At 51.1% G+C, this 22,965-nt stretch overlaps 1 protein-coding gene across 1 annotated transcript in view; it reads left to right on the top strand.

Moving 5' to 3' along the window:
• Nucleotides 1-22,965, top strand: part of MYO18B (myosin XVIIIB) — a 227,280-nt gene that overhangs the window by 132,520 nt on the left and 71,795 nt on the right. Inside the window, exons 33-34 of the mRNA XM_068989910.1 lie at nucleotides 6,371-6,523; nucleotides 22,624-22,737. Of these exons, the coding sequence (XP_068846011.1) occupies nucleotides 6,371-6,523; nucleotides 22,624-22,737 (267 nt within the window). The remainder of the gene's footprint in view (nucleotides 1-6,370; nucleotides 6,524-22,623; nucleotides 22,738-22,965) is intronic.

Raw genomic sequence — 22,965 nt, forward strand, 5'->3', positions numbered from 1 at the left:
TTAAGTTAAATAAGCAGGGTGACAATATACAGCCTTGACATACTCCTTTCCCGATTTGGAACCAGTCTGTTGTTCTATGTCCAGTTCTAGCTGTTGCTTCATGGCCTCCATATATGTTTCTCAAGAGGCAGGTCAGGTGGTCTGGTATTCCCATTGCTTTAAGAATTTTCCACAGTTTCTTGTGATCCAGACAGTCAAAGGCTTTGGCATAGTCAATAAAGCAGAAGTAGATGTTTTTCTGGAACTCTCTTGCTTTTTCGATGATCCAACTGATGTTGGCAATTTGATCTCTGGTTCCTCTCCCTTTTCTAAATCCAGCTTGAACATCTGGAAGTTCACGGTTCACATACTGTTGAAGCCTGGCTTGGAGAATTTTGAGCATTACTTTGCTAGCGTGTGAGATGAGTGCAGTTGTGCGATAGTTTGAGCATTCTTTGGCATTACATTTCTTTGGAATTGAAATGAAAGCTGACATTTTCCAGTCCTGTGGCCATTGCTGACTTTTCCAAATTTGCTGGCATATTGAGTGTAGCACTTTCACAGCATCATCTTTCAGAATTTGAAAGAGCTCAGCTGGAATTCCATCACCTCCACTAGCTTTGTTTGTAGTGATGCTTCCTAAGGCCCCCTTGACTTCATATTCCAGGATGTTTGGCTCTAGGTGAGTGATCACACCATCGTGATTATCTGGTTCATTAAGATCTTTTTTTGTATAGTTCTTCTGTGTATTTGTGCCACCTCTTCTTAATATCTTCTGCTTCTGTTAGGTCCATAGCATTTCTGTCCTTTATTGTGCCCATAAAGTGTTTGGTCTTCCTCTTTTTTTCTATTAATTATTCATGACCCTTATCCAAAATTATCCTAATCTACTTTTAGTTGTATATTTTGGAAGGAGCTCCTACTCTGTGCATAAGCATTTCACTTTGTTTATAACGTTTTAGAGGCTTCCCTGGTGGCTCAGTGGTAAAGAATCTGCCCATCAATGCAGGAGATAGAGGTCCTATCCCTGGGTCAGGAAGATCCCTTGGAGGAGGAAATGGCAACCTACTCCAGCGTTCCTGCCTGGAGAACCCCATAGGCAGAGGAGCCTGGTGGGCTGTAGTCTACGGGGTCACCAGATCAGATGCTTGTTAGCAGCTAAACCACAACAACATGATATTTTTTACTTAATAAAGTGTTTTTTAAATAATCTTATTAGCCAGTTATGGTTGGTGCTTTTAAGATTTCTTTCCTTAATTGAGTTCATAAAGATAATTCACCATATCTCTGAAAATTTCTAAAGTTTGGGGCACTTTCAAGTCTTTAATCCACCTAGCTTTTATTTTGGTATGTGTGAGGTAAGAATCTATTTTTTCCTGATATAAATCACCTTCGTTTTATTTCATGAGTGGTTTTTGTCTACAATCTTTATTTGTGTGTGTCTGTATTTGGGGGCTGTCCATTCTGTTTAATTGGCTTATTTGTCAGTTCTTGCATCATGTGGTCTTAATGGCTGGGTCTGATAACTTGTAAACAGCTCATCTGTATCACTCTCTTATCTATTTGTGATTCTTTAATCTTCTTATTGAGACTGCATAGCATACCCTGATGGGATTTTCAAATGCACTGGTTTGCAAATTAGTTGGGAACCAGTGACATAGTTTTTTTCTTTTCAATAGTGAACCATTGCAATCATGAGCATGCTGTGTCCTTCATATATCTGTGTCTTTCATAAACATTTTCCTTCTTATTATAAATCAATAATTTACAATAAATCAATAACCTGCTAGTATGTATTTTATTTTCTTCTGTATAAGTCCTGAGCTGCTTTGTTAGATTTATTTCTAGGAATCTTGTAGTTTCTATGGCAATTACGAGTAGAATGTTCTTCTATACTTTGATTAATTATAATGGTAAACGGGAACATGCCTTGCTTCTAACTGTAGCTTTCTCTTTCTATGTTTTGATGGTGTGCTTTTTGGTGCACCTGAGCTCACTTTATTGCTTTCTTTCCGGCGCATTGTAGGCTGTTCCTTTACTGTATGGCGTTCCTCTTTTCTCCATGAATTACTCTGTAGCTTCCCTCGTGGCTCAGAGGTTAAAGCGTCTGCCTGCAATGTGGGAGACCTGGGTTCGATCCCTGGGTTGGGAAGATCCCCTGGAGAAGGAAATGGCAACCCACTCCAGTATTCTTGCCTGGAGCATCCCATGGACTGAGGAGCCTGGTGGGCTACAATCCACGGGGTCGCAAAGAGTCGGACACGACCGAGTGACTTCACTCACTATATTATTTTGCTTGATTTCTTTTAGTTTGCCTGCAAGATCTTTTTTTCTTTTTTATCCTTTTGTTGTTAACCTTTCTGTGTGTGTGTGTGTGTGTGTGTGTGTAAACCTTGAAGAGCTGGATACTGTTTAACAATATCTTGTAGTACTTTAATCTGTAACTTTTCATCGGAGAATTTAACTCATTTATATTAATATAATAATCAATGCATTTTAAATTATTTCTGTTTATTTGTGAATTGTTTTGTTGGCTTATTACTCTTTTTCTTTGCTTGTTCCTTTTTCCTTTCCTGCTTTGGGATGAATCGATAATGTCTTCTATGATCCCTTTTATTCCATTGCTGGGTCTAAAACTACAAACCATATTTCTATTCCTTTGGTAGTTACTCATACATTTTTAGGTTAAGTCCTTAAGCGTGATTTTTTTCTGATGTACTTTACTTTTCACAGCAAGTCTGTGGAATAGATACTATTTGTTCCTTCCTTCATGTAAATGAAACAAGTGAGGCTCAGAAGGTAAAGCCCATTGCCCAAGATCATATAGCTTATCAGTGGTGTAGCTGGATTCAAAGGAAGATCTATATTATTTGAAAACCTTTTTTTAAAAAAAATCTAACACATTGCTACTTGAAAAATGATTAAATTTCAGCTAACAAGAATTATCTTTTTTGAACCATCTTTTTTCATAATGTTATCAAGCAAGTTATCAAATTTATCTGCCATAAATTTGCTGTGAAACCTTCAGCTACATACATTCTCTCTCTAAGCCTCAATTTTCCTGTCTGTAAAGTGGCTTGATTGTCCCTAATATTTAGATCATTTGTTAAAAGTGCTTAGAGAGTTCTTTGTCGACAGACATCGAACAGCTTCCGCTAACAGCTTTATGATATACGGTGAGACTGTCGAGGTTGGAATAGAGTTTCCCACAACACTGAACATCATTTAGACCTGTTGGTTAATTATTCACCGGCTTTATCTAAATTTGAATCTGTGTGCTGCAAAATGTAAACTTGCAGAATGACATTTATTTCCCATTAACCTAATGAGTTTGGGGCTTTTTTTTTTTTTCTCCTCTTCTAGTATAGCAATTTATTATGAAGGGGAGGATAACTTGGTCTGAGGTTTTGTTGTGAATGTTGTTTGCAGTGATCCCTCTGGAGAGGAGATGGTGCCAGCATTTTCAGTCTTTTTGGCACTGAGGATGGTGCCACCCGGAATGTCCCTGGTACTGACCTGCCCCACAGGAGAATGAAAAGCACTTTAGGATGTGTGCAGAGCAGGGGCAGATACAAAAATGAGAAAGGTGCAAAAGCACGCTGCCTAGTGTAATCACAACCAGGGATCTGGGCTCTAGAGTTAGTGAGTCCAGGCTCTGGTGTAACCAGGTACTCTGGCGCAGTGGGTAGAGACTTGAGTTCTAATGATGGACTGCCTGGGTTCCGATCCCCGGGTGGACACTTAGGAGCAGTGTGGCCTTGGGCTGATTGTGCCAGTTTTCTTGGCTGTGCCTCTGTTTCCCTGTGCCAGTATCTACTGAAGTGCCCCGCACGCCTCAGGAGGCGTGGGCAGGCCCCGGAGAGCCTCTCTCACCGTCACCTACCCTGTCTCTCTGCTCTCTGCCCTTGGGCTAACCCCCCAGCACTGCGCATTCAGGATGGCTTCCCGGCAGGGCCCTTCCTGCACCTCAGCTCACCAGCTCCTGCTTACCTGAGATTCTCTGCAATCCCATGCCAGCCTGAGCTGGAATACTCCTCTGCGCCTCCATAACACCCTTAAAAAAAAAAAAAAAAGCAACATATAACCTCTCTCATCATGTATTTTACTAAAATTACCTCTTTGCAGTCAGAGAAACTGGGTTCATATCCTAACTCTGCTACTCATGATCTTGGGCAAATGACTTCACTTTTGTTGTAAACCTCAGTTTCATCATCTGTAAAATGGGACTCATAGTACTTCACACCCCATAGATTCACCATGTGGACTCCATGTGTTCAGATGTGTTTAGAACAGTGCCTGACACTTAGCAAACCCTCTAAGTATAAGCTATTACCATTTTAATAAAGGCAATAATATTAATGTCACTATAAAGAGACTATCATGGCAGTAAAATGTGGTAATATGTGACAAAGGGCCTGGAACCATGAATGCCCAGTCCTCAGCTGCTCGGCTCTAAGCATTTTAAACTTAACAGAGCAATATATCTGAGAACTAAGAGGCTGTTCAAAACTGGTGGTAGAATAATAGTCATGCAAAGTCTAGAGGAATACATTCTAGGTCATCAGACAACGCTCATAATCTTTGATATTTGTAAACCGTTAGGCAGCGTACAAAGTGCTTTTTGATTCATTATCACCTGATCCCTGTCTTATCTCAACAAGGAGGACAGGGGGTTTTTTTGTTTGTTTTTTAATCTCTTCCTTTACAAGTACTCAGGTTCAGAGAGGCAGCATGACTTGGCCTGAATTCCACGTCCAACAAGTGGTGAACCAGGGTTTCAAGCCTGAGTCACCTCGTTCTAAATCTAAACTACACTGGGGCATTCTAACACCCTAGGGCTTGGTTGCGCTTGGTGAGGAGGCACAGGTATCCAGGAGTGGAGAAACTGGGTCCCATGGAGGACCAACGTGTGCCCCATTTTCTTTAACCCCCCCAACAGTGTGCTGCTACGCTCTTTCCTCTGGCCTCCTGCAGAGAACAGGGTTTAGTTTCTTTCAGAGACATTACCCCCAGTGCTTTTGAAGTCACTGTTCTGTTTCTAGGGGAGACTGTGGGCTGTCGGGGTTTCATCAGGCCCCTGTGTGTTTATTCCCCTCCCTTGGTTTGTCTCAGCCTGTGTCATTGGCCACTGGGAGTTGTCAGCGAGTCTAATCCGCCCTCCTGGTGCAGAGTCCAGGCTGCGGCTTCTTCGGGGCCACTTGACTACTGGTCCCTTGGAGGACAGGATCCTGCATGACAGAATGCGCTCACCTCTGGGCAAGTTGCCTCTGCAGAAAATGGCCTGTCTTTTTTTTTTTTTTTAATTTGTATGACTTTATTTTTATTTTTAAAATATCTATTTTTATTTATTTGGCTGTGCCAGGTCTTCAGTCTTCACTGGGGCATGTGGGATCCATTTCCCTGGCCAGGGATCAAACCTGGGGCCACTGCATTGGGAGCGCGGAGTCTCAGCCACCGGGCCACCAGGGAAGTCCCTGGTCTGTCTTTATGCTAGCAGAAGAGACCAACTCAAGGGACAGAAACGCATCTTTTAGACCTTGCAGCGGAGAAGGCAATGGCACCCCACTCCAGTACTCTTGCCTGGAAAACCCCATGGATGGAGAAGCCTGGTAGGCTGCAGTCCATGGGATCGTGAAGAGTCGGACCTGACTGAGCGACTTCACTTTCACTTTTCACTTTCATGCATTGGAGAAGGAAATGGCAACCCACTCCAGTGTTCTTGCCTGGAGAATCCCAGGGATGGTGGAGCCTAGTGGGCTGCCGTCTATGGGGTCGCACAGAGTTGGACATGACTGAAGCGACTTAGCAGCAGCAGCAGACCTTGAAGAGCAGCACAGCTGTTTCTAATACCATTTACTGATGTGTGACATACACACACAGACGCACATCTCACCCCACCTGTATAGCGCATGGAATTTTCATCGGCTCATAAAGCCAGCACCCAGATTAGTACCACTCATAACCCCATTGGCAGTGCCCCTCCTGTCTCTGCCCCTCTGGGGTAACTGCTGTCCTGACTTCTATCAGCAGAGGGCCTCACCTGACATGCTGGCTCTCACAAGGTGATGCTTTGGTACACATTGTGAGCCAGGATGACTTGGAGCATTTCGGGGTGTGAGCACAGCTACGACAGCAGCTCAGACTGTTGTGCCTTTACTGTGAGTTGTGCTCTGGGCTAAGTACCTAATTCCCACAGCAGCCCTGTGTGGTTGCTTCCACTCCTGTTTCGCAGGTGAGAAGGCTGAGGCTTGGGAAGGAGAGAGGTCTTGTCCATGGTCCAAAGTATGTGGTGGAGGCAGGATCTGAACTCAGGGAGCCTGGTTCCAGAGAACTTGGACCCTGGCCACTGCTTGGCCATCTGAGCTCATAGGAACTTTCCCTTGGCTTCCAGATCGGCCATCGGGACTTTGACGTGGAGAAGCGTCTTCGGAGGGACCTCAGGAGGACTCACGCGCTGTTGTCAGACGTGCAGCTCCTGCTGGGGGCCATGGAGGACGGCAAGACGTCGGTCAGCAAGGAGGAGCTGGAGAAAGTGCAGAGCCAGGTGGGTGTCATGGGCCTCTCAGAGCTGGGTGGGGAGGGTACTGCAGCCGGCAGGGGGACAGTGGTTCTCCTGCCCAGATGTGGACACGGCCACAGCCCTGACCTCTGACTTTCACACACCTGTGGAGAGGTGGGGGGCATGGGGGGCTGGGTGGGTCATGTAGATGTGATACATGAGGACAGGGATTTATAAATGACTGGGGAGCCTGTTCCCTTCTTTATGGCTGAAGCAAATGAGTTTTGAGGCCTTGGGCAGATCAGGGCCCTGGGCGGAATGGTGAGCACAGCACGTCTCTGTGCCTGTGTGTGTCTGTGTCTGCCTGCGTGTGCGCATGCGTGGTGACCAGCAGAGCTGGGTGTGAAACAGATAGCGCTGATAATGCAGTCCTACATGAGTATCGTCATCTCCATTCACAGGCGGGGGAAGGGGTGGCAGAGGGGGGATGTGACCCATTGAGTCTCACAGCTAGACGATGCAGAATCGGAATTTAAACCCAGATTTCCAGACCCCACCGTCCCTGGCTGCCTCAGAGGAGCACTGGCAGCGGATGGGAGGTGAGGCCAGGAGGGAGCCGACCACCTCAGGAGACGTGATGGGCATGGACTATACTAAAAGTTACTGCTTAAAGTCCCCTGTCCTGGGCAAGCCCTCAGTCCCAGAGAAACCAAGACAGTCGGTCAGTCATTTTCTTTATGGCTGTGTCAGAACATTAGAATCACCTGTGCTTGAACGTGTCCTCCTCCCTCGATCCTTGTGGTATCCCTGGGGGAGGGCGAGTGGTATTGTGCCCACTTTACAGATGGGAAGACTCTGCCTAGAGGTGGGAAGCAGTGCACCCAATGTAACACCTCAGGAGGCTGGCAGGGTTGGAGTTCAGATCCAGGGCTCCTGAGTCCAGGTGCAGAATCGGGGCCCTCTTTTGCCTCGCTTCTCCCTGTCTGTGTGACCGACCAGGGAGATGGAGGAGCCGAGCCGCCTCCGTCAGGCGGGCAGGATATCCGCGCACCCAGCCGTCTCTCAGGCACCTCAGGTCCACGCAGCCCCCTTGGCAGAGGGCCCTGTGTTCAGCCCGTCTTCCATCAGAATATTCCTGATGCCATCCAAGCCCTCCTCACCCCAGAGGTGAATGTTCTTGAAAAGGAACCGCGGTGGTTTTGTTGCGTCTCCTTTTCTGTTTTTCTTTAAGTGTTCATGAGAAATCTCCCTCTGCAGGGTTAAAATGTGTGTTCTTGGAAAATAGTGGTATTTAATGAAGGCGCCTTGTGCTGAATCAAAGGGCTTCATTCTTCTGAAAGTCCTTCTTCCCCGTCTCTGCGTCCGGCTCCTATCAAAGGGAATTCACAGCCTTGGCTTTCTGTGGCCGTTGTCATGGAAATCGTTATAAGGATGGGATTGCGCGGACCAGAGGTCGGGGTACAGTTGCTTTGGCTCCCAGCATACGTGTCCCGGATGCCGGAGTCAGAGCTAATCAAATAAAGCAGCGATGACACTGGGCACTGCTGGCTCTCCTCTCCCAGGTACGGGAGTTGTCCTTTACCTGAAGGCTCCGGGGACAGAGGCAGGGAGCACGGGCAGGGGGGGAGGAGAGAGCTAAGCTTGCTGCATCCTCGGTGCTGGGGATGGTGCTGAACTGTTCCATTCATCCCTTCACTCAGTGTTTATGCAGCATCCCCCGAGTGCCCGGCGACGTGCTAGCTGTAAGTGCATCACGGTTAGCAAGAGAGGCGCGGTCCTCTCCTCCTGCAGCTGGCGTCTGATGGGAAAGAGGACCGCAAACAATGATGCAAATAAGCAGAGGCATCCCACCCCTTATTCAGGTAGTAAAGGGAACAAGCAGGGTTACCGTCAGGAATAGAGGGAACAGGGAATCGTGCAGGGTCTCATTTAGCTTGGATGGGTCAGCTAGCCTCCCCTGGGAGAAGGAGAAGCAGGCAGCGGCCATAACGTGTGGGGCCCAGAAGGTTTGGATTCTATTCCAGCGGTGATGAGAAGGCGTTGGGGCATCCTGAGCGGGGTGTGACACAGTCTGATTCACGCCTCTGTGTGGGGAGTGGATTGAGGAGGGCTGAGTGGGTGCCGTTAGGCTAGTGTGTCCCTCTGGGCTGGATGAAATGGTCTCTGGGGTTGAACGGAGACAGCAAATGGAGGCACACTGGGGGCTAGTTTGAAGCTGATGGGACTGGTGGGTCAGGTGGCAGTGAGAAGTGTATTTATTTAGATCGTCTTCACCAGAACCCTGGGAGGTGAAGATTTCTGTTTTTGAGCCATTTCACTAACTAGGAAACAGGTTCTGAGAGGCTGAGTGACTTACCCAAGGGCACACAGCAATCTATATCTCAGTGCCGCCAGTTCTATACCATGATGTTAGCATTTTTCTAGCACCTACCATGTGTAGGCTTTTCCTTGGAATTTCAGAGTCCCCAGACTTGGCTGCACATCACGTAACAAGCATTGTTTAAAAATCACAGATTTCTAGATCCCCCTTCCTCCTTTGTTTCCCTTTGTTGAGACCCAGCATCTACGTTTGTAACAGTCGGCATGAGGGAATTCTGATGCTGGTCTTAGGACCACCATTTGGGAAACATGGGTTCTGTTTATCCTTCAAAACACCCTTTCAAGTCCCATGGCACAGGCCCATTTTGCAGATGAGAAGACTGACGGTGAGATTATATTAGTGTGACACAGCCTAGTTCAACCAGTTTTCAAATCCATTAAATACTGAGTAAGGGGAAGTGGTTCCAGCACTTGCTAGTTTTGTGACCTTCACTGTGTGCCAAGACTTCCGTGAGCCCTTCTCCTAAATCAGAGCACTGTCATCTCCTGGTGGCCCAGGCATGTATGTGTGTGGGGGGCTGGGGGGCCGGTGATGAGGTGTTGCCAGGACAGGTTTGAAGAGCTTGAACACCCTCCAAAGCCTCTACGGCTCGCTAACCTTGGTGCCAGGTAACCTAGAGAAAGATTTTCTCTCAGGGCAGATATGAGGGAATGCGTTTGAAAGCACCTCTCAGCGAGCAAACTGTGTACATTCAGTGAGTGCTGATGCGGTGTCCACTCTGGGATGATTTGAGGCCAGTCAGTGGGGATAAGGAAGTGCCCTTCTCAACAGGGGCTCCCGGTCCAGGGAGAGGCTGGCCTCAGAGGAGACTGTTGCCAGCAGGGTGACAAGATCTTTACTGGGGGAATGGTGCTGTTTAGTCACTAAGTCATGTCTGACTCTTCTGCGACCCCCTGGGCTGCAGCCCACCAGGCTCCACTGTCCGTGGGATTCTCCAGGTGAGAATACTGAAGTGGGTCACCATGCCCCCATCCAGGGGATCTTCCCCACCCAGGGATCGAACCCACGTCTCCTGTGTTGGCAGGCGGTTCTTTACCGCCGAGCCACCAGGTTAGCCCCTGGGGAAGTGTTGGGGGGTTAGCTAATTTCACTGTGGGAGAGGGGCTCGTGGCTTCAGCTGTCGTCTTAAAGATGGAACTGACCGGCCGGCTGAGTAAGGCGCATGTGGGTGTTCTGGGAGGAAGCACCAGTGCGTCCAGGAGCAGAGGCAGGCGGCTAGATGGAGCATGCTCAGTTGCTCATTGTATCGCTGGTATATAGTGTCCCCAAGGTAAGGGCAGAGAGGATAATGCCGCTCTGTGAGGCTGGAGTCAGCCTGTGAATGGCAGACCCCTGGCTGCAGAGTTTGGGCCTTATCCGAAAGGTGACAGGGAGCTACAGAGCAGGCAAGAGGGCGGTCAGAAGTGCTTGCGAAAAGCGGCAGGGTTCAAGGCCAGCAGAGGCAGTGACGTGTGGCACGCCCTGCCCAGCCAGAGGCGTGGGAGGGTCTTCTTGGAGTAGTGGGCCCCAACCTTGTTGGCACCAGGGACTGGTTTCGTGGAAGGTAATCTTTCTAGGGATCAGGCTGGGATGGTTTCATGATGATTCAAGCGCGTTACATTTCCTGTGCACTTTCTTTCTGTTCTTTTTACATCAGCTCCACCTCAGATCATCAGGCATTAGACCCCACACGTTGAGGACTTCTGCCTTAGAGCATCTCCCAGGGCCCCTGGGTTCTTCCCATGTGGACAAGCAGCCCCTCTGCCCCTCGCCCCACCTTCTAGAATCCTGAGAAAATTGTCTCTTTCTACCCAGTTTCCCTCCATTGGAAGACTTGGTGCTGTCTGGGTTAACACTTGAGGCTTAAGACCCTGTGATAAAACACGGAAGACGCACACCTCGTGAGTTCTAATCCCACCTCTGCTGTTTAACTAGTTAGTTGTACGATTCTGAGTAAGTCACCCTGCCTTTCAGAGGTTCATTGTTCTTACTGAGGAAAAACGGTCATGATATTCCCAGCTTCTGGGCTGGGAGAAAGCACCCTAGACCCTGGATTGGAAGGAATTCCCTAAACTGAAACCTGTCAGGCAGTGATTTTTAAACGCAGGGCTGCCCACTGGCTCCTACATCCCCCCACCCCCCACCCCGAGTTGCCTGGTGGAAGACTTTGGATTTGGGCTGGGATTTTACGCGACCTGGTGGAACAGGTAGACAAGGCAATGTGTGGGGTGGGTCTAATGATACACGTTCTTTAGGAGCAATTACTAATTAATTCCCAGGGAATGTTTCCACTGGAAACAAACTAATCTGGAGACAGAAGCAATCCCAGCCACCAAGATATATAATTGAGATAATCGCTATGCATAAATAACATCTGTGAGCAGCAGATGCCGGCACCTGGCTCCCAGGAGGAAGTGGAGGATGCTCTCTGCTCCAGGCAGTGGCTGCCTTTTTTTGAAAAAAATTCATGCCTTTGACCTTTGCCTCCTCCAGAAAGGAAATATGTCATTTGTGTGTTTTTTTTTTTCTTTTGGTTAAATGGAAAAGAGTTTGCCCCGAGCTCTTCAGTTGTTTACTTAATTCCTGCTGGGGGCTGTCTTCCCCCTTCCTGCTGAGGACAAAGCTGTCACCAGGCCTCAGCCATTGGGGCCCCCTGCAGAGCTCTGGCACCCCGCCCCTGCCCACCTGCCCCCTTCTCAGCCCACACCACCTGCGTGTCTCATTGGGCATTCTCTCATCTGCCGGCCTCCCGTCTTGTGCAAGCAATCTTTCTGCCACCTGATCTTTGAGGAGAGATTTTTTTAAAATACAAATACCATCTGGTTCTTTGCATTTGGGATCCGTCCGAGGCACAATCCACCTCCCTCAATTTGACCTTTAAAGGTGCACAGTGCAGGACTTCCCTGGTGGTCCAGTGGTAAAGAATCCACCTGCAAATGCAGGGGGCATGGACTTGATCCCTGATCCGGGAAGATCTCACATCCCACAGGGATCCCACGTGCAACTAAGCCCTCGGGTAGGCCCATTGGGCCTGGTGCGTCTTCCACACAGTGGACTACCAGTGGTTCCCACCAGAGCACAGAAGACTGAGGGTCCCCTGTGCCCTTAACCGAGATGGTGGTCCTCGGGCATCACCCGCGCTTCCACAAGACATTGAAAATAACTAATGGACTCTCGGAGGGTCATCCCATTGGAATCTTTAGTGTGAGCGGACACTTTGGGAGCATGTCTCTCCAGCCCGGAACTATGGAACAGGTGGTTTGTTAGTGGTTCTGGATGTTTTATTTGAAGAGACTTTCTTAAAGATTATGTTGGAGTGAATTGATTCAATATTAGCATAACCTCCTATCAGAGAGAGATAAAGACCAAATTGTAATTGGTTAAAAACATGGTTATCAGCGGCCTGTTCACCCCACAAATATTGACACTTCCAAGGCTGTGATGAAGTGGGAAGAGGCTGGTTTCATGGCAGACGGGGAATGCCATCTATGCTTAGCCCTCGAAGCATAGATGAACTGTTCAGCTGTGGGGGGCCAGCCCCTCAGAGACCCTGGCCCCCCCTGGGGCCATCGCTACCATGGGAACACAGACACCGATGGCAGACATCCATGGTTTACACTCAGCCAGTCATGGGGCCAAGCGCTGAGAGGTCATGACCTAACTCTGTGCTCCCAGCCCACTTCAGTGTAGCGAGTCCCTCGAGGAGAGGGACCTGTCCTCTGGCGCCAGAGCTCTGCACGTGAGCAAGGCCTCACCGGGTGGCGGAGTCCCCACAGGAAGCAGCCAGCATTCAGTAGTTCCTTCTCTGTAGCAGGAAGCTCAGCATATGAGAACCCCACCCAAAGTCGCAGAGTTTGGGGGGCAACTGGGATGCATTTTATTATTTATTTATGTATTATGTGTGATTGGTCATGCCGCACAGCACATGGGACCTCAGTTCCCCGACCAGAGATCCAACCTGAGCCCCCTGCCTTGGAAGCCTGGAGTCTTAACCACTGGACCACCAGGAAGGTCCCTAGGATGTACTTTAAATAATGTATCTTGAAAGAATTTCCAGTGTACCAAAGAATTATAAGGATAGTTCAAAGGATTCCTTTAAATTCTTCACCTAGATTCCTCAATTTTTAAATTTTTGCCATGTTCGCGGTATCGTTTTCTCACTAAATTACATCCTCTGAATAATTTGAAAACGAGTTACAGACAGGAGATCTCTTTATCCTTATCAAAATTGGAAATTTTAGCATGGATATCCTAACCCAGGGGTCAGCGAACTCAGGCTCACAGGCCGAGTCCAGCCCCTGCTGCCTGATTTTCCGTTTTAGTTTTGTTTTGCTTTGTTTTTTTTATTACAGCCTGAGAGCTGAGAGAGGTTTCGTTTTTAAATGGCCACATTTAAAGTTAGATAAGTACCTGCATTTATCCTTCCATTTTGCCTCTAGGCCTGCAGAGCCTAAAATACTTTCCAGCTTGCACTTGAAGGAGAACTTTGCTGGCCGCTTATACCGTCTGCTCACTGTTCTGCTTGTACCTGTTGTTGTACTCACATCCTTTGTAGCCATTTTTCTCCCTGCTCAGGATCCAGCCTAGACTGCGTCACAGTTGCGTTCACTGTCCATAGAGCCTCTGTCTTTGTATTTTATGACGCTAGAATTTTGGAAGAGTTCAGGCCAGTTGTGTGGTAGAAACTTCCTCCACCTGGGTGACCTAGAATTGGAAGCCATGTGTTTTTCACTTCAAAGCCACTTGGATTTGTGTGGGTCTGAGGGTGTTCCTGGGACACGAGACTTCTGATCTTAAAACCAAAAAAGTTCCAGGCAGACAGGGATGAACTGGTCACCCTAGAGCCAGAGCTTCAAGTCCTAAGTAATTCTGGGGAAGATAAAAGGGCCCTCCCTCTGGGCTCTCCCTAAGACCTTTTCTTCTCAAAAGGTTCCCGCAGGTTTAAGGGAGAGGCCGATAAGCCAGATGCTGATTTAAGAGCCGTTTCTTGGTTCATCATCTGCTCCTGCGGCTCCTGACCTGCGTTCCCACCCTCCGCCTGTTCCCGTTCCTCACCCCCGCCTCCCCGCCAACCCCGTCTTGCCGTCCTTGGCCCACTGATGCAGATGAGACTGGCTGAGGACACTGCGCGTGGTCGCTGGGTCCTTCTCCTTGCTGGTTTCTAACTGCATCACAGTTTAGCCCCTTTGCTGTTGATGGGCATGTAAGTCATCTAGACTTAGAGCCATTATGAACAGCCGGGCAGTGGGTGGCCTCGGGAGGGGGTATCCGGGGCTCCTATGGCCACACGAGGCGGTGGGCAGCTCGGGGCAGACAGCAGCCCCGCTGAATGGGGCTGATTGAGCAACGCGCTGAGCTTGTCTCGCAGCCTCGCTCCCTCGGCGCGTGGGTGTGCAGTCCCTGCCGCAAGGCCCAGTGACCCTTCAGAGCCCCTGTCCAGTGGGAAGACAGACGTGGAGGTGCTCAGATGCTATGCTATTTAGGGGAGCACTGGGGAGCTGGAATATCACTAAAAGGGGGGCATGAATGGATGGGGGCAGGGAGGACCTTTTTTGAGTATTTTATCCTGCTTTTTCAAGTTTGTATTTTTTCCTCTCTTTCTCTTTGGAGTGTGTTACAAATCCATCGTTCCCAGAGGGAAGGCAGGAAGGAAATTCTTGAAGTCTGTTCAGTCATGTAGGACCTGTGCCGTCCTTTGGTCCTGTAATACAAAATTAGAAAGGGCTCCTAAACTCTCAAACAGACTTCAAACAAGTAAAAGGAGATCGGCTTTACTCAGCAGGTGGTAAACACATGACACGGGGCTTACAAGGAAAAGCTGTGCATTTAAAAACGACCTCAGGTCACTTCCTGGCTCCAGTCATCATTTAATAGCTGTGTGACCTTGACAAGTTAACTGGAATATCACAAAGGCTCTCTGAGCCTCAGTTTCCTCATCGGTAAAATGAAGACAAGAGTCAGTATGTGTTGCAAATTAACAGACACGTGGTCAGCATCCACAGAGAGCAGATACTATTATTGCCCTACTCATCATGATGATTGTTACTACTCTGAGATGAGGATGGTGGAAACAGTAAATCCTCAGAGGGCATTTCAGTGCGTCGATAAATGATAGTCCTCTAGCACAATGTAAGGAACGCCATAGAACGTTTAGAATGTGCGCAAGTGATTGGAGATCAAGGACACAGAGGAACCACCATATGGTCTTAGGAAATTTCCCTGGAGGCCGCTGTCATCCAGCTTCTGAGCTGGACAGACCATCAGTGGACCTGACCTGATATTTTTAGTATGTTTGCATTTAATACATTTGTTCTCTATCAGGGCTGTCTGTAGTCTGAGATGTTGGTGACTGCCTCCAGGGAAAAGCTTCCTACTAAAGGGCAACTCTTCTGGGCGTGCTGCTGGGCCGCCACGGGCCAGGCTGTGTTGAGATTAGCCCGCCAAAGCCACCATTTCTTAGAGCACTTCCCATGGCATTTGCTCTGCGGTATTTTTAAATCCTCTGAGTTGTTCAGTCAGACCCAGAAATCCAGGTTCTGACCACTCTGCTGAAATATCAGAATTTTTCCTCTTTCCCTAGCTCATTCTGTGTGTCAAGCCAACTCGTCTCGTAGCTTAATAAGTCCAAAGCAAACATTTTACCTCGGGTATTTAGAGCGGGCAGATGGCGTCGCACGGGAAAGCAATGCTATTCATCGGTTTGTAGTTGATGCCTGTGTGCTGGGAATCTCAATCGCCCTCCCTCCCACTGAATGAGAGGGGTGGGTGTTGGAGAGAGAATGCCTGAGACAGACTCTGCAGCAGAGAAAGGCTGTGTGCAGAGGGGGCTGGTGGTGGCCCAGAAACAGCATGGTTTTTTTTTTTCTTCAGCTTGGGTTGAGAGTCTCACGGACTTGACTCTGACCTTGGGCAAGTCACTCCCCTGCCCAGGCTGATTTCTCCCCTGCATGGCTGTGGTGGGCTACAGTCGTGATAAACCTCAAGGCCTGCACGGTGTCTGATGTGGTTGGTGTTGAAAAAATCTCATCCTGTCTTCATCTCCCCACTGAATAATAGTGAAGGGGGACTTTCTACACACAGAATAGTAAATACACGGCTGTTACGCTGTCACAGGGTTTTGGAGGGAACTACTTGGATCCAACTTTGGGCACAAGCAGCAAATACTGTCACCCAGGTTCCAGGTGTTTACTCTGTGGCTGACTCTGCATATGTATTAGCTCTTCTGACTCCCTCACTCACCTGGTATCTGGATTCCAGGGAACAACAGCACAGCTCACAGTTCATTAAGCAGAGAAAGGGATGTGACGGGCTGAAATATCTGAAAGGTTCTGAGGCCACGACTGCCTTCAGGCTTGGCTAGGTCTAGGTGCTCCAGTCATGACATCAAGAACGCGTCTCGTGCCTCAGCATCTTGAGGTCACCTTTTATTCTTAGGCAGGGGCAGGACGGACACTCCAGGCTTACATCCTGTATCAGAAGAAGCTGTGCCTATAGTCACAGCCAGAATCCTGGTGTCAGTCTTGCTATTGTCCCACGACTAACCCCTGAGGCCAAAGAAGGCGGTGCTCTAACTGGCAAGTCTGTCTTGAGCTTCTCCTCTGGGCTCGAGGGAAGGGTGTCAGCCCCATCACAGACATCTGAGGGATGGACATTCTTTGCAGAGAAGATGGGGGTGCTGTGATCCGAAGAAAAGAGAGTAGGCGTGTGCAGTCATATCGCCAGATTCCCGTTCTGGAGCCTGTGTGGTGGGGACCACTGTTACAGAGGAGTGCAGTTAACCAGCGGCTCGGGCGCAAGAGGAGATGAGCCTCATCCAGTATGGAAGCGCTCTGGGTGCCTGGGGGCTGCCGAGCACGCAGGGGAGGAGTCTTAGCCCCTGGGAGCCTGGTGTCTGGGCCGCCTGACGGCTAAGGCTAAGGCTAAGTCGCTTCTCCGCCCCACCCGTCATTTCCCCAGAAACAGCAGCGAGAGTGGCGGCTGACCCGAGCCGAGTGTGTTGCTGTCAGGGTTAAGGGAGTGAACGCGGAGCTACGCCTGGCACAGAGCGAGGGCTCGGACGCCTCCCCCACGTGCTCAGCAGCCCCCTGGCCGCTGTGGCGCTCCCATCCTGGGTGCCGTTGGCCTCCTCTCGCCCTCGAGAGCTCAGGCTTCCAGGGCCTGCAGGGTCCTCCCACACTGTCTAGGAGTCAGGACCTCGCCGCGCCCGCCCAGGCCGGGGCCGCGGCCCGCTGCGTTCCTGCACATGGTGGCCACTGGTCACGGTCTCCTGGCTCAGCGGCTGGGGAGGAATGGATGCCCTGGCCTTGTGCAAGGGCTGGGACGGGTGGCTGATCCAGCAAGTGGATGGTGGGGTGACTGGACTGCCCTGGGGGGAGAGGAGCTTCTGGCCATTACAGGCATTGTGGTGCTCTGTGCCCATGCACTCTGCACATTATTGTATTGATGTTGCAAGAAGCAGGACTCGAGAGGAGAGAAACCGTGAGCTTGTAGGGAGATCAACTGGAAGATCAATCAGTCGGCTGTTCCGCTGAGCGCCTGCTGTGGGTCCCGCCCCCATCCCAGGTCTAGAGCGGGTGGAAATCCTGGGGGCCTTTTCTCCGCCAGCCCCCCCCACCATGGTGGGGTCCTGCCTGGAACCCGGGAAGGCTTATCCACGGGGACGGGTGGTGACTTGGAGCTGACGGGTGTGCTGGCCGCTGCCCCCGGGACGCTCGTTGCCATCGTGACTGTGGGGCTGGCGGTGGGACTCCGGCAACCTTCCAGGGGAGCCGCTGCTCTCTGACCGCTCCACCTGGACCTCCCCTCTCCCCCCGGGAAGACACCTTCAGAGCGGCGGTGGCCACGTTGCAAGCCCAAGGGATCTGATCTCAGCCCTGCCGTGACTTCCTCCCGACTTCATAAAAACATCAGTCACGCAGCCTCAATATGGAAATAACATGCAGTGAGTTATTCTTCCACTATGTCATCCATAATGGAAAATCAGCCCGAGATGGCCCTGTATTTCTTCCTGCTCCCTAAAGTGTAATAAATTGAAATTTTTAAAGCTCGGCATTAACACAGCTCGTCAGCAGCATCCCTGGGCCTTCCCCGGGGGAGTCCGTGAGCTGGGGTAATTTCCGGTGTTGCCCATCCAGACCCAGTGAAACCTGGGCCTGCTTGACTTGCTTGCCTCTGGGGCCAGCACCCTCCCTCCAGCCATCCCAGTCTTCCAGGAAGCCGAAAAGCCTTCCCTGGGATTGTGGTCCAGGCCCTGCCTCACTGGCCCCATGACCACAACAGCCTGGCCTCTCTGGCACTCTCTTCGCCTCTAAAAGGGGGTTGGAAAGTCCTCACTTCTCAGGCTAGTCAGTGATGAAAGTGAAAGTGAAAGTTGCTCAGTCCTGTCCAACTGTTGGCGACCCCATGGACTATACAATCCATGGAATTCTCCAGGCCAGAACACTGGAATGGGTAGCCTTTCCCTTCTTCAGGGGATCTTCCCAACCCAGGGATCGAACCTGGGTCTCCCGCATTGCAGGAGATTTCTTTACCAGCTGAGCCACTAGGGAGGCTGACAATACTGGAGTGGGTGGCCTTTCCCTTCTCCAGCGAATCTTACCAACCCAGGAATCGAACTGGGGTCTCCCGCATTGCAGGCAGATTCTTTACCACCTGAGTTATCAGGGAAGCCCAGTGATGAAAGAGACAACAGCAATCTCCATCATTCCTGTTTGGCATTGCATCAGCGCCAGGCGCTGTGCTAAGCACACTCGGGTTTTCACTGATTTATTCTGCACTGGTCCTGGACTGTGACCAGCCCCATGCTCTAGATGAGGAAGCTGAGGCGCGGTGAGCTCAGTGACTGGCTGAAAGGCGGATGGTCCAGGTCTGACCCCACCCACGGTGCACCTGGCACCTAGAGGGGCCAGCATGGCTTGGTTTCCTGCCGCTTCCCTTTGGTGTGAACTCTTTCCTCCCAGGAAGGCTCTGGTCTCGATCTGTTTCCTCAGTGGACTCAGAATCCGAGTCCTGTCGATTCTCCCTGTCATTCTACAGCCCCACCTGGCTCAGGTCACGTGACAGGACTGAGTGGCTTCCGTGGTCACAGCAAGCCCCTGGGCTGTATGCTCTGCAGTTGGAGTGCTCTCTTTATTTTAATCCATCCTGCTCTTTTCAGAGTGTGGCTTTCCATGAGGGGCAGCGGAGTACAATGGTTAAGGGCTTGGGCTCTGGGGTTGGACCAACCAGGTTTCCCTGCTGCTGGCCGTGTGCCTGGAAGCGAGCCACTTCACCCCCATGAACCTCTGTTTCCTCCAAGGTCAGCTGGTCCTCACAGCGACACCTTCTCTCCTAGGGACCTCGTGGGGTGTTGAGAAGCCAGGCAGATAGAGGCCAGGTACCGGACACCGTCCCCAGACAACAGTAGCAGGTGTGCCCACTGATGCCTGAACCATCAGGAGCCAGATAGTCCCCTCTCCAGCCTGACAGGAGCTGAGACCGACGCCTGCAGCCCCACGTGCTGCCTGCGTGCCACCTCTGCCCCTCTGCCTGGGGATGGAGGAGCTGTCTCTTTCCCAGCTTGCTCCAGGGAGCCTGGGAAAAGGAAGGAGCATGTCAGATATGTGTGCATGCTCAGTGGATAAGTCGTGTCCGACTCTCTGTGACCCCGTGGACTGTAGCCTGCCGGGCTCCTCTGTCCACGGGATTCTCCAGGCAAGAATACTGGAGTGGGTTGCCATTTCCTTCCCCAGGATATCTTCCCTACCCAGGGATCGAACCTGTGTCTCCTGCATTGGCAGGTGGATTCTCTATCACTGAGCCACCAGGGGACAGAAAATACAGCCTTCCCTCTGTGGGGTTCTGAGGGCCAGCGGCAGCATGTTGATGAAACCCTCCTTCAGCCAAAGGCGGGGCTCAGCAGATGGGAACTGCGTCGTCTGTGGGCTCCCCTTACAACGACTCTCCCTTGCTTCCTGGACCTGAGCCGAGCGACTCGGCCTGGCAGGGCCCCTGCCGGACACCTCCTTCCACTGCTAGTTATCTGACATCATCTCCCATGCTGGCCCATCTGCTCCTGCCTGCCCGTTTCTTTTGTTCCTTGTACACTGTCCTGTGTAGACCCTTCCATTTCTCCCCACTTCCTCTCTGATTGAAGCACTCCACCAACCTCTTCCTGAAGGACTATAGCAGCATCCTCTCTGGCTGCCCTGTTGCTAATTTCGTCCACAAAAGTGCATCCTCCCATGGCAGCCAGAGGGAGATCATGCTGCCTTCCTTAGAGAGTGTGGCTTTCCTGCAGACTGAAACAAACCTGAGCGTGGCACCCTGGCTCACTCCTCAGCATCGCCGCCTCCTGGCCCTCCCTATGAGGCTGACCAGCTATCAGTTCAGTTCAGTTCAGTCACTTAGTCGTGTCTGACTTTACGACCCCATGGACTGCAGCATGCCAGGCTTCCCTGTCCATCACCAACTCCCAGAGTTTACTCAAACTCATGTCCATCGCGTTGATGATGCCATCTAACCATCTCATCCTCTGTTGTCCCCTCCCGCCTTTAATCTTTCCCAGCATCAGGGTCTTTTCCAGTGAGTCGGTTCTTCACATCAGGTGGCCAGAGTATTGGAGTTTCAGCTTCAGCATCAGTCCTTCCAATGAACACCCAGGACTGATCTCCTTTAGGATGGACTGGTTGGATCTCCTTGCAGTCCAAGGGACTCTCAAGGGTCTTCTCCAACACCACAGTTCAAAAGCATCAATTCTTTGGTGCTCAGCTTTCTTTACAGGCCAACTCTCACATCCATACATGACTACTGGAAAAACCATAGCTTTGACTAGACGGACTTTTGTTGGTGTGACCAGCCATACTGGCTGCCTTTCTGTTCTGCAGCACCAAGCTCCTTGCTGTTCCTGCCTCAGCACCTTTGCACTTCCTGTTGCCTCCATTCAGAGAACCTTCCCACTGGAAGCTCCACCTGGCTATTTCCTTTGCATCTTTTAGGTGTTAGTTGCATTAAGTGCCTCTCCTTAATGAGGCCTCTGACTTGTGCCTGAATCGAGGACTGGCTTTGCCCTGCCAGCCTGCAGAGGAGCCGTCCACCCCACCACCCCCTGCCCTGCCTTCCCAGAGGCCCTGGAGTCACCTGCTGGGGAGATGAGCCCACGCCTGACTTCTCATTTCCTCTGTCGATTATGCTCTAACATCGCCAATTACCTCCTCTGCTCCACATCATTTTTCTCAGTGTGTCTTAGTCCCTCCCAGTTGCTGAGGGGAATGGGTCACCGAGCCCTCCCCACCCAGCCCAGCACGGGGCCCTGCTGCAGAAACACACTTTCCTTAAAGCCTTGAGGATGGAGCTTTGGGGAACTGTGGCTGCTGGCAGGGTGTGGGGCTGGGATTAGAGGCACTGGGCCAGGAAGCTGCGGGAGGAGGCTGGGGCCTTGGTTTCCTGGCTGTGCGCTGGGGGTATTAGCGGCACACACCTCCCAGGTCTGCCCTAGGACTGACAGGTGATACTGGAACGAAGGCAGCTTGCCTGCTCCCCAGCTCCAGTGTCGTTACTGTGACGCTAACGTAGGGCTGAGCTCCCCGATGTGCTGAGGAAGATGAGCGTGGTCCCAGGCGGCCTTTCCCCACAGAGACCCCCTTGGCCAGCTGTCCTTGGGGCATCCTCTGCCCTGGCCCCCCATTTTCCTTACAGTGATCAGTGGGGCCTCTTCGCTGGGTGGCTTCAGGGAGCTGATTGTGTGCATGCCATTTCAGTAGAAGTCTAGCTTGCTTTTTTTCTCCCCCTGTCTGTTGGCACCAACCTTAATGTCACTTACTATTTTGGGGGGACCGTGGCCTGGCAGTTGAGGAAGCAAGCTGGTCTGGACAATTCAAGTGGTGTCGTTGCTCCTTGCAGCTGTGTGACTCCAAACAAGGCTCCAGCCCTCTCTGAACCTTAAGTGCTTGCCTTCAGTGATTTATAAGGCAGTTTTCTGCTCAGAGATTGTAGGGTTCAGAAACCGGGGGGATGCTCAATTGCAGAACAGACTTAGGGTTTGTGCACGAATGTGGTTTCTCCAGTGGAAAATGTTTGTCCTCTGGGGCCACAAAGGTCCTTGTACCCACCCCCTTGGCCCCACTCTGCCAGCATAGGGGGCCTGCTGTGTGCAAGTGGACAGAAGGAAAAGAAAGGTCGAGAAAGAGAAACTTGAAGTCAGTGGCTCTTAACCTTCAGGAATCTAGTGAAGTCATGTACCAGGAGGTGCTCACACATAGAATATTTTGCATACCATTTAAAAGGGGGTTCACAATTCTGATTAAAAACATCTGCTTGGCAAGTGCCCACTGAATGAACTATGAGCACCTCCTCTAGGAAGCCTTCCCGGCCCCCATCCTGTGTTTCAGGGTCTTCATGCCCTCCTCCTCCTTGTACCCTCAGAGGGGCTGTCATTACCTGTCCCTTCCTGTGTCCCCCGTGGGAGGGCAGGGGCCACCATGACTGTTCTGTGTGTGCCAAGTGCTGAGTGGGTGGCAGCAAATACCCGCTGAATGGGTGAGGGCTCGCCCCTGGCGCTAAATCGGGGGTGGCCTGGCCTTACTTTGTGGGGCAGGGCTTCGTCAGTGTTGAGTGGGCTTGGAACCCAGCCGCCTCTACTGCAGACAGCTCTGCTGCCCCCTGTGTGAGTTGAAGAGCCGTGAAGATGGGAGGGTCGCTGGCACTCCCCTTCCTGGAAGGGCCGGGGCCAGGCCGGCAGGGAGGGCCGATCAAGGGGGCCACCTCATGAGACCTTTCCCCTCCCCTCTCCCCCTCCTGCTGGGTCCAGCTGGAGCAGAGTGAAGCCAAGTGTGAAGATGCCTTGAAGACCCAGAAGGCGCTAACGGCAGACCTGGAGAACATGCATAGCGAGCTGGAGAGCATGACCCGCAGCAAAAGCCTGGTACCTGTGCCTCCCGGGGCGGGGCCGCCGCGGGCACAGCGGGAGGGCCCGGGGCACGCCCTGTGCTGTGCGCGGAGGTCCAGGCGCCCCTCGTAGACCCACTGAGTGCTCGGCACTCGGAGAGTACTGGCAGATTTCTCCGAGCTGAGCGTGATCGAGGCGTCGGGGGTGCATGTGAGGGTCAGCTGTGTGAAGGGAGGCAAGGCGGCCCCTGTGGGCCCAGGGTGC

Source organism: Capricornis sumatraensis, chromosome 17, assembly GCF_032405125.1.
Source record: "Capricornis sumatraensis isolate serow.1 chromosome 17, serow.2, whole genome shotgun sequence".
Taxonomy (NCBI): Eukaryota; Metazoa; Chordata; class Mammalia; order Artiodactyla; family Bovidae; genus Capricornis; species Capricornis sumatraensis.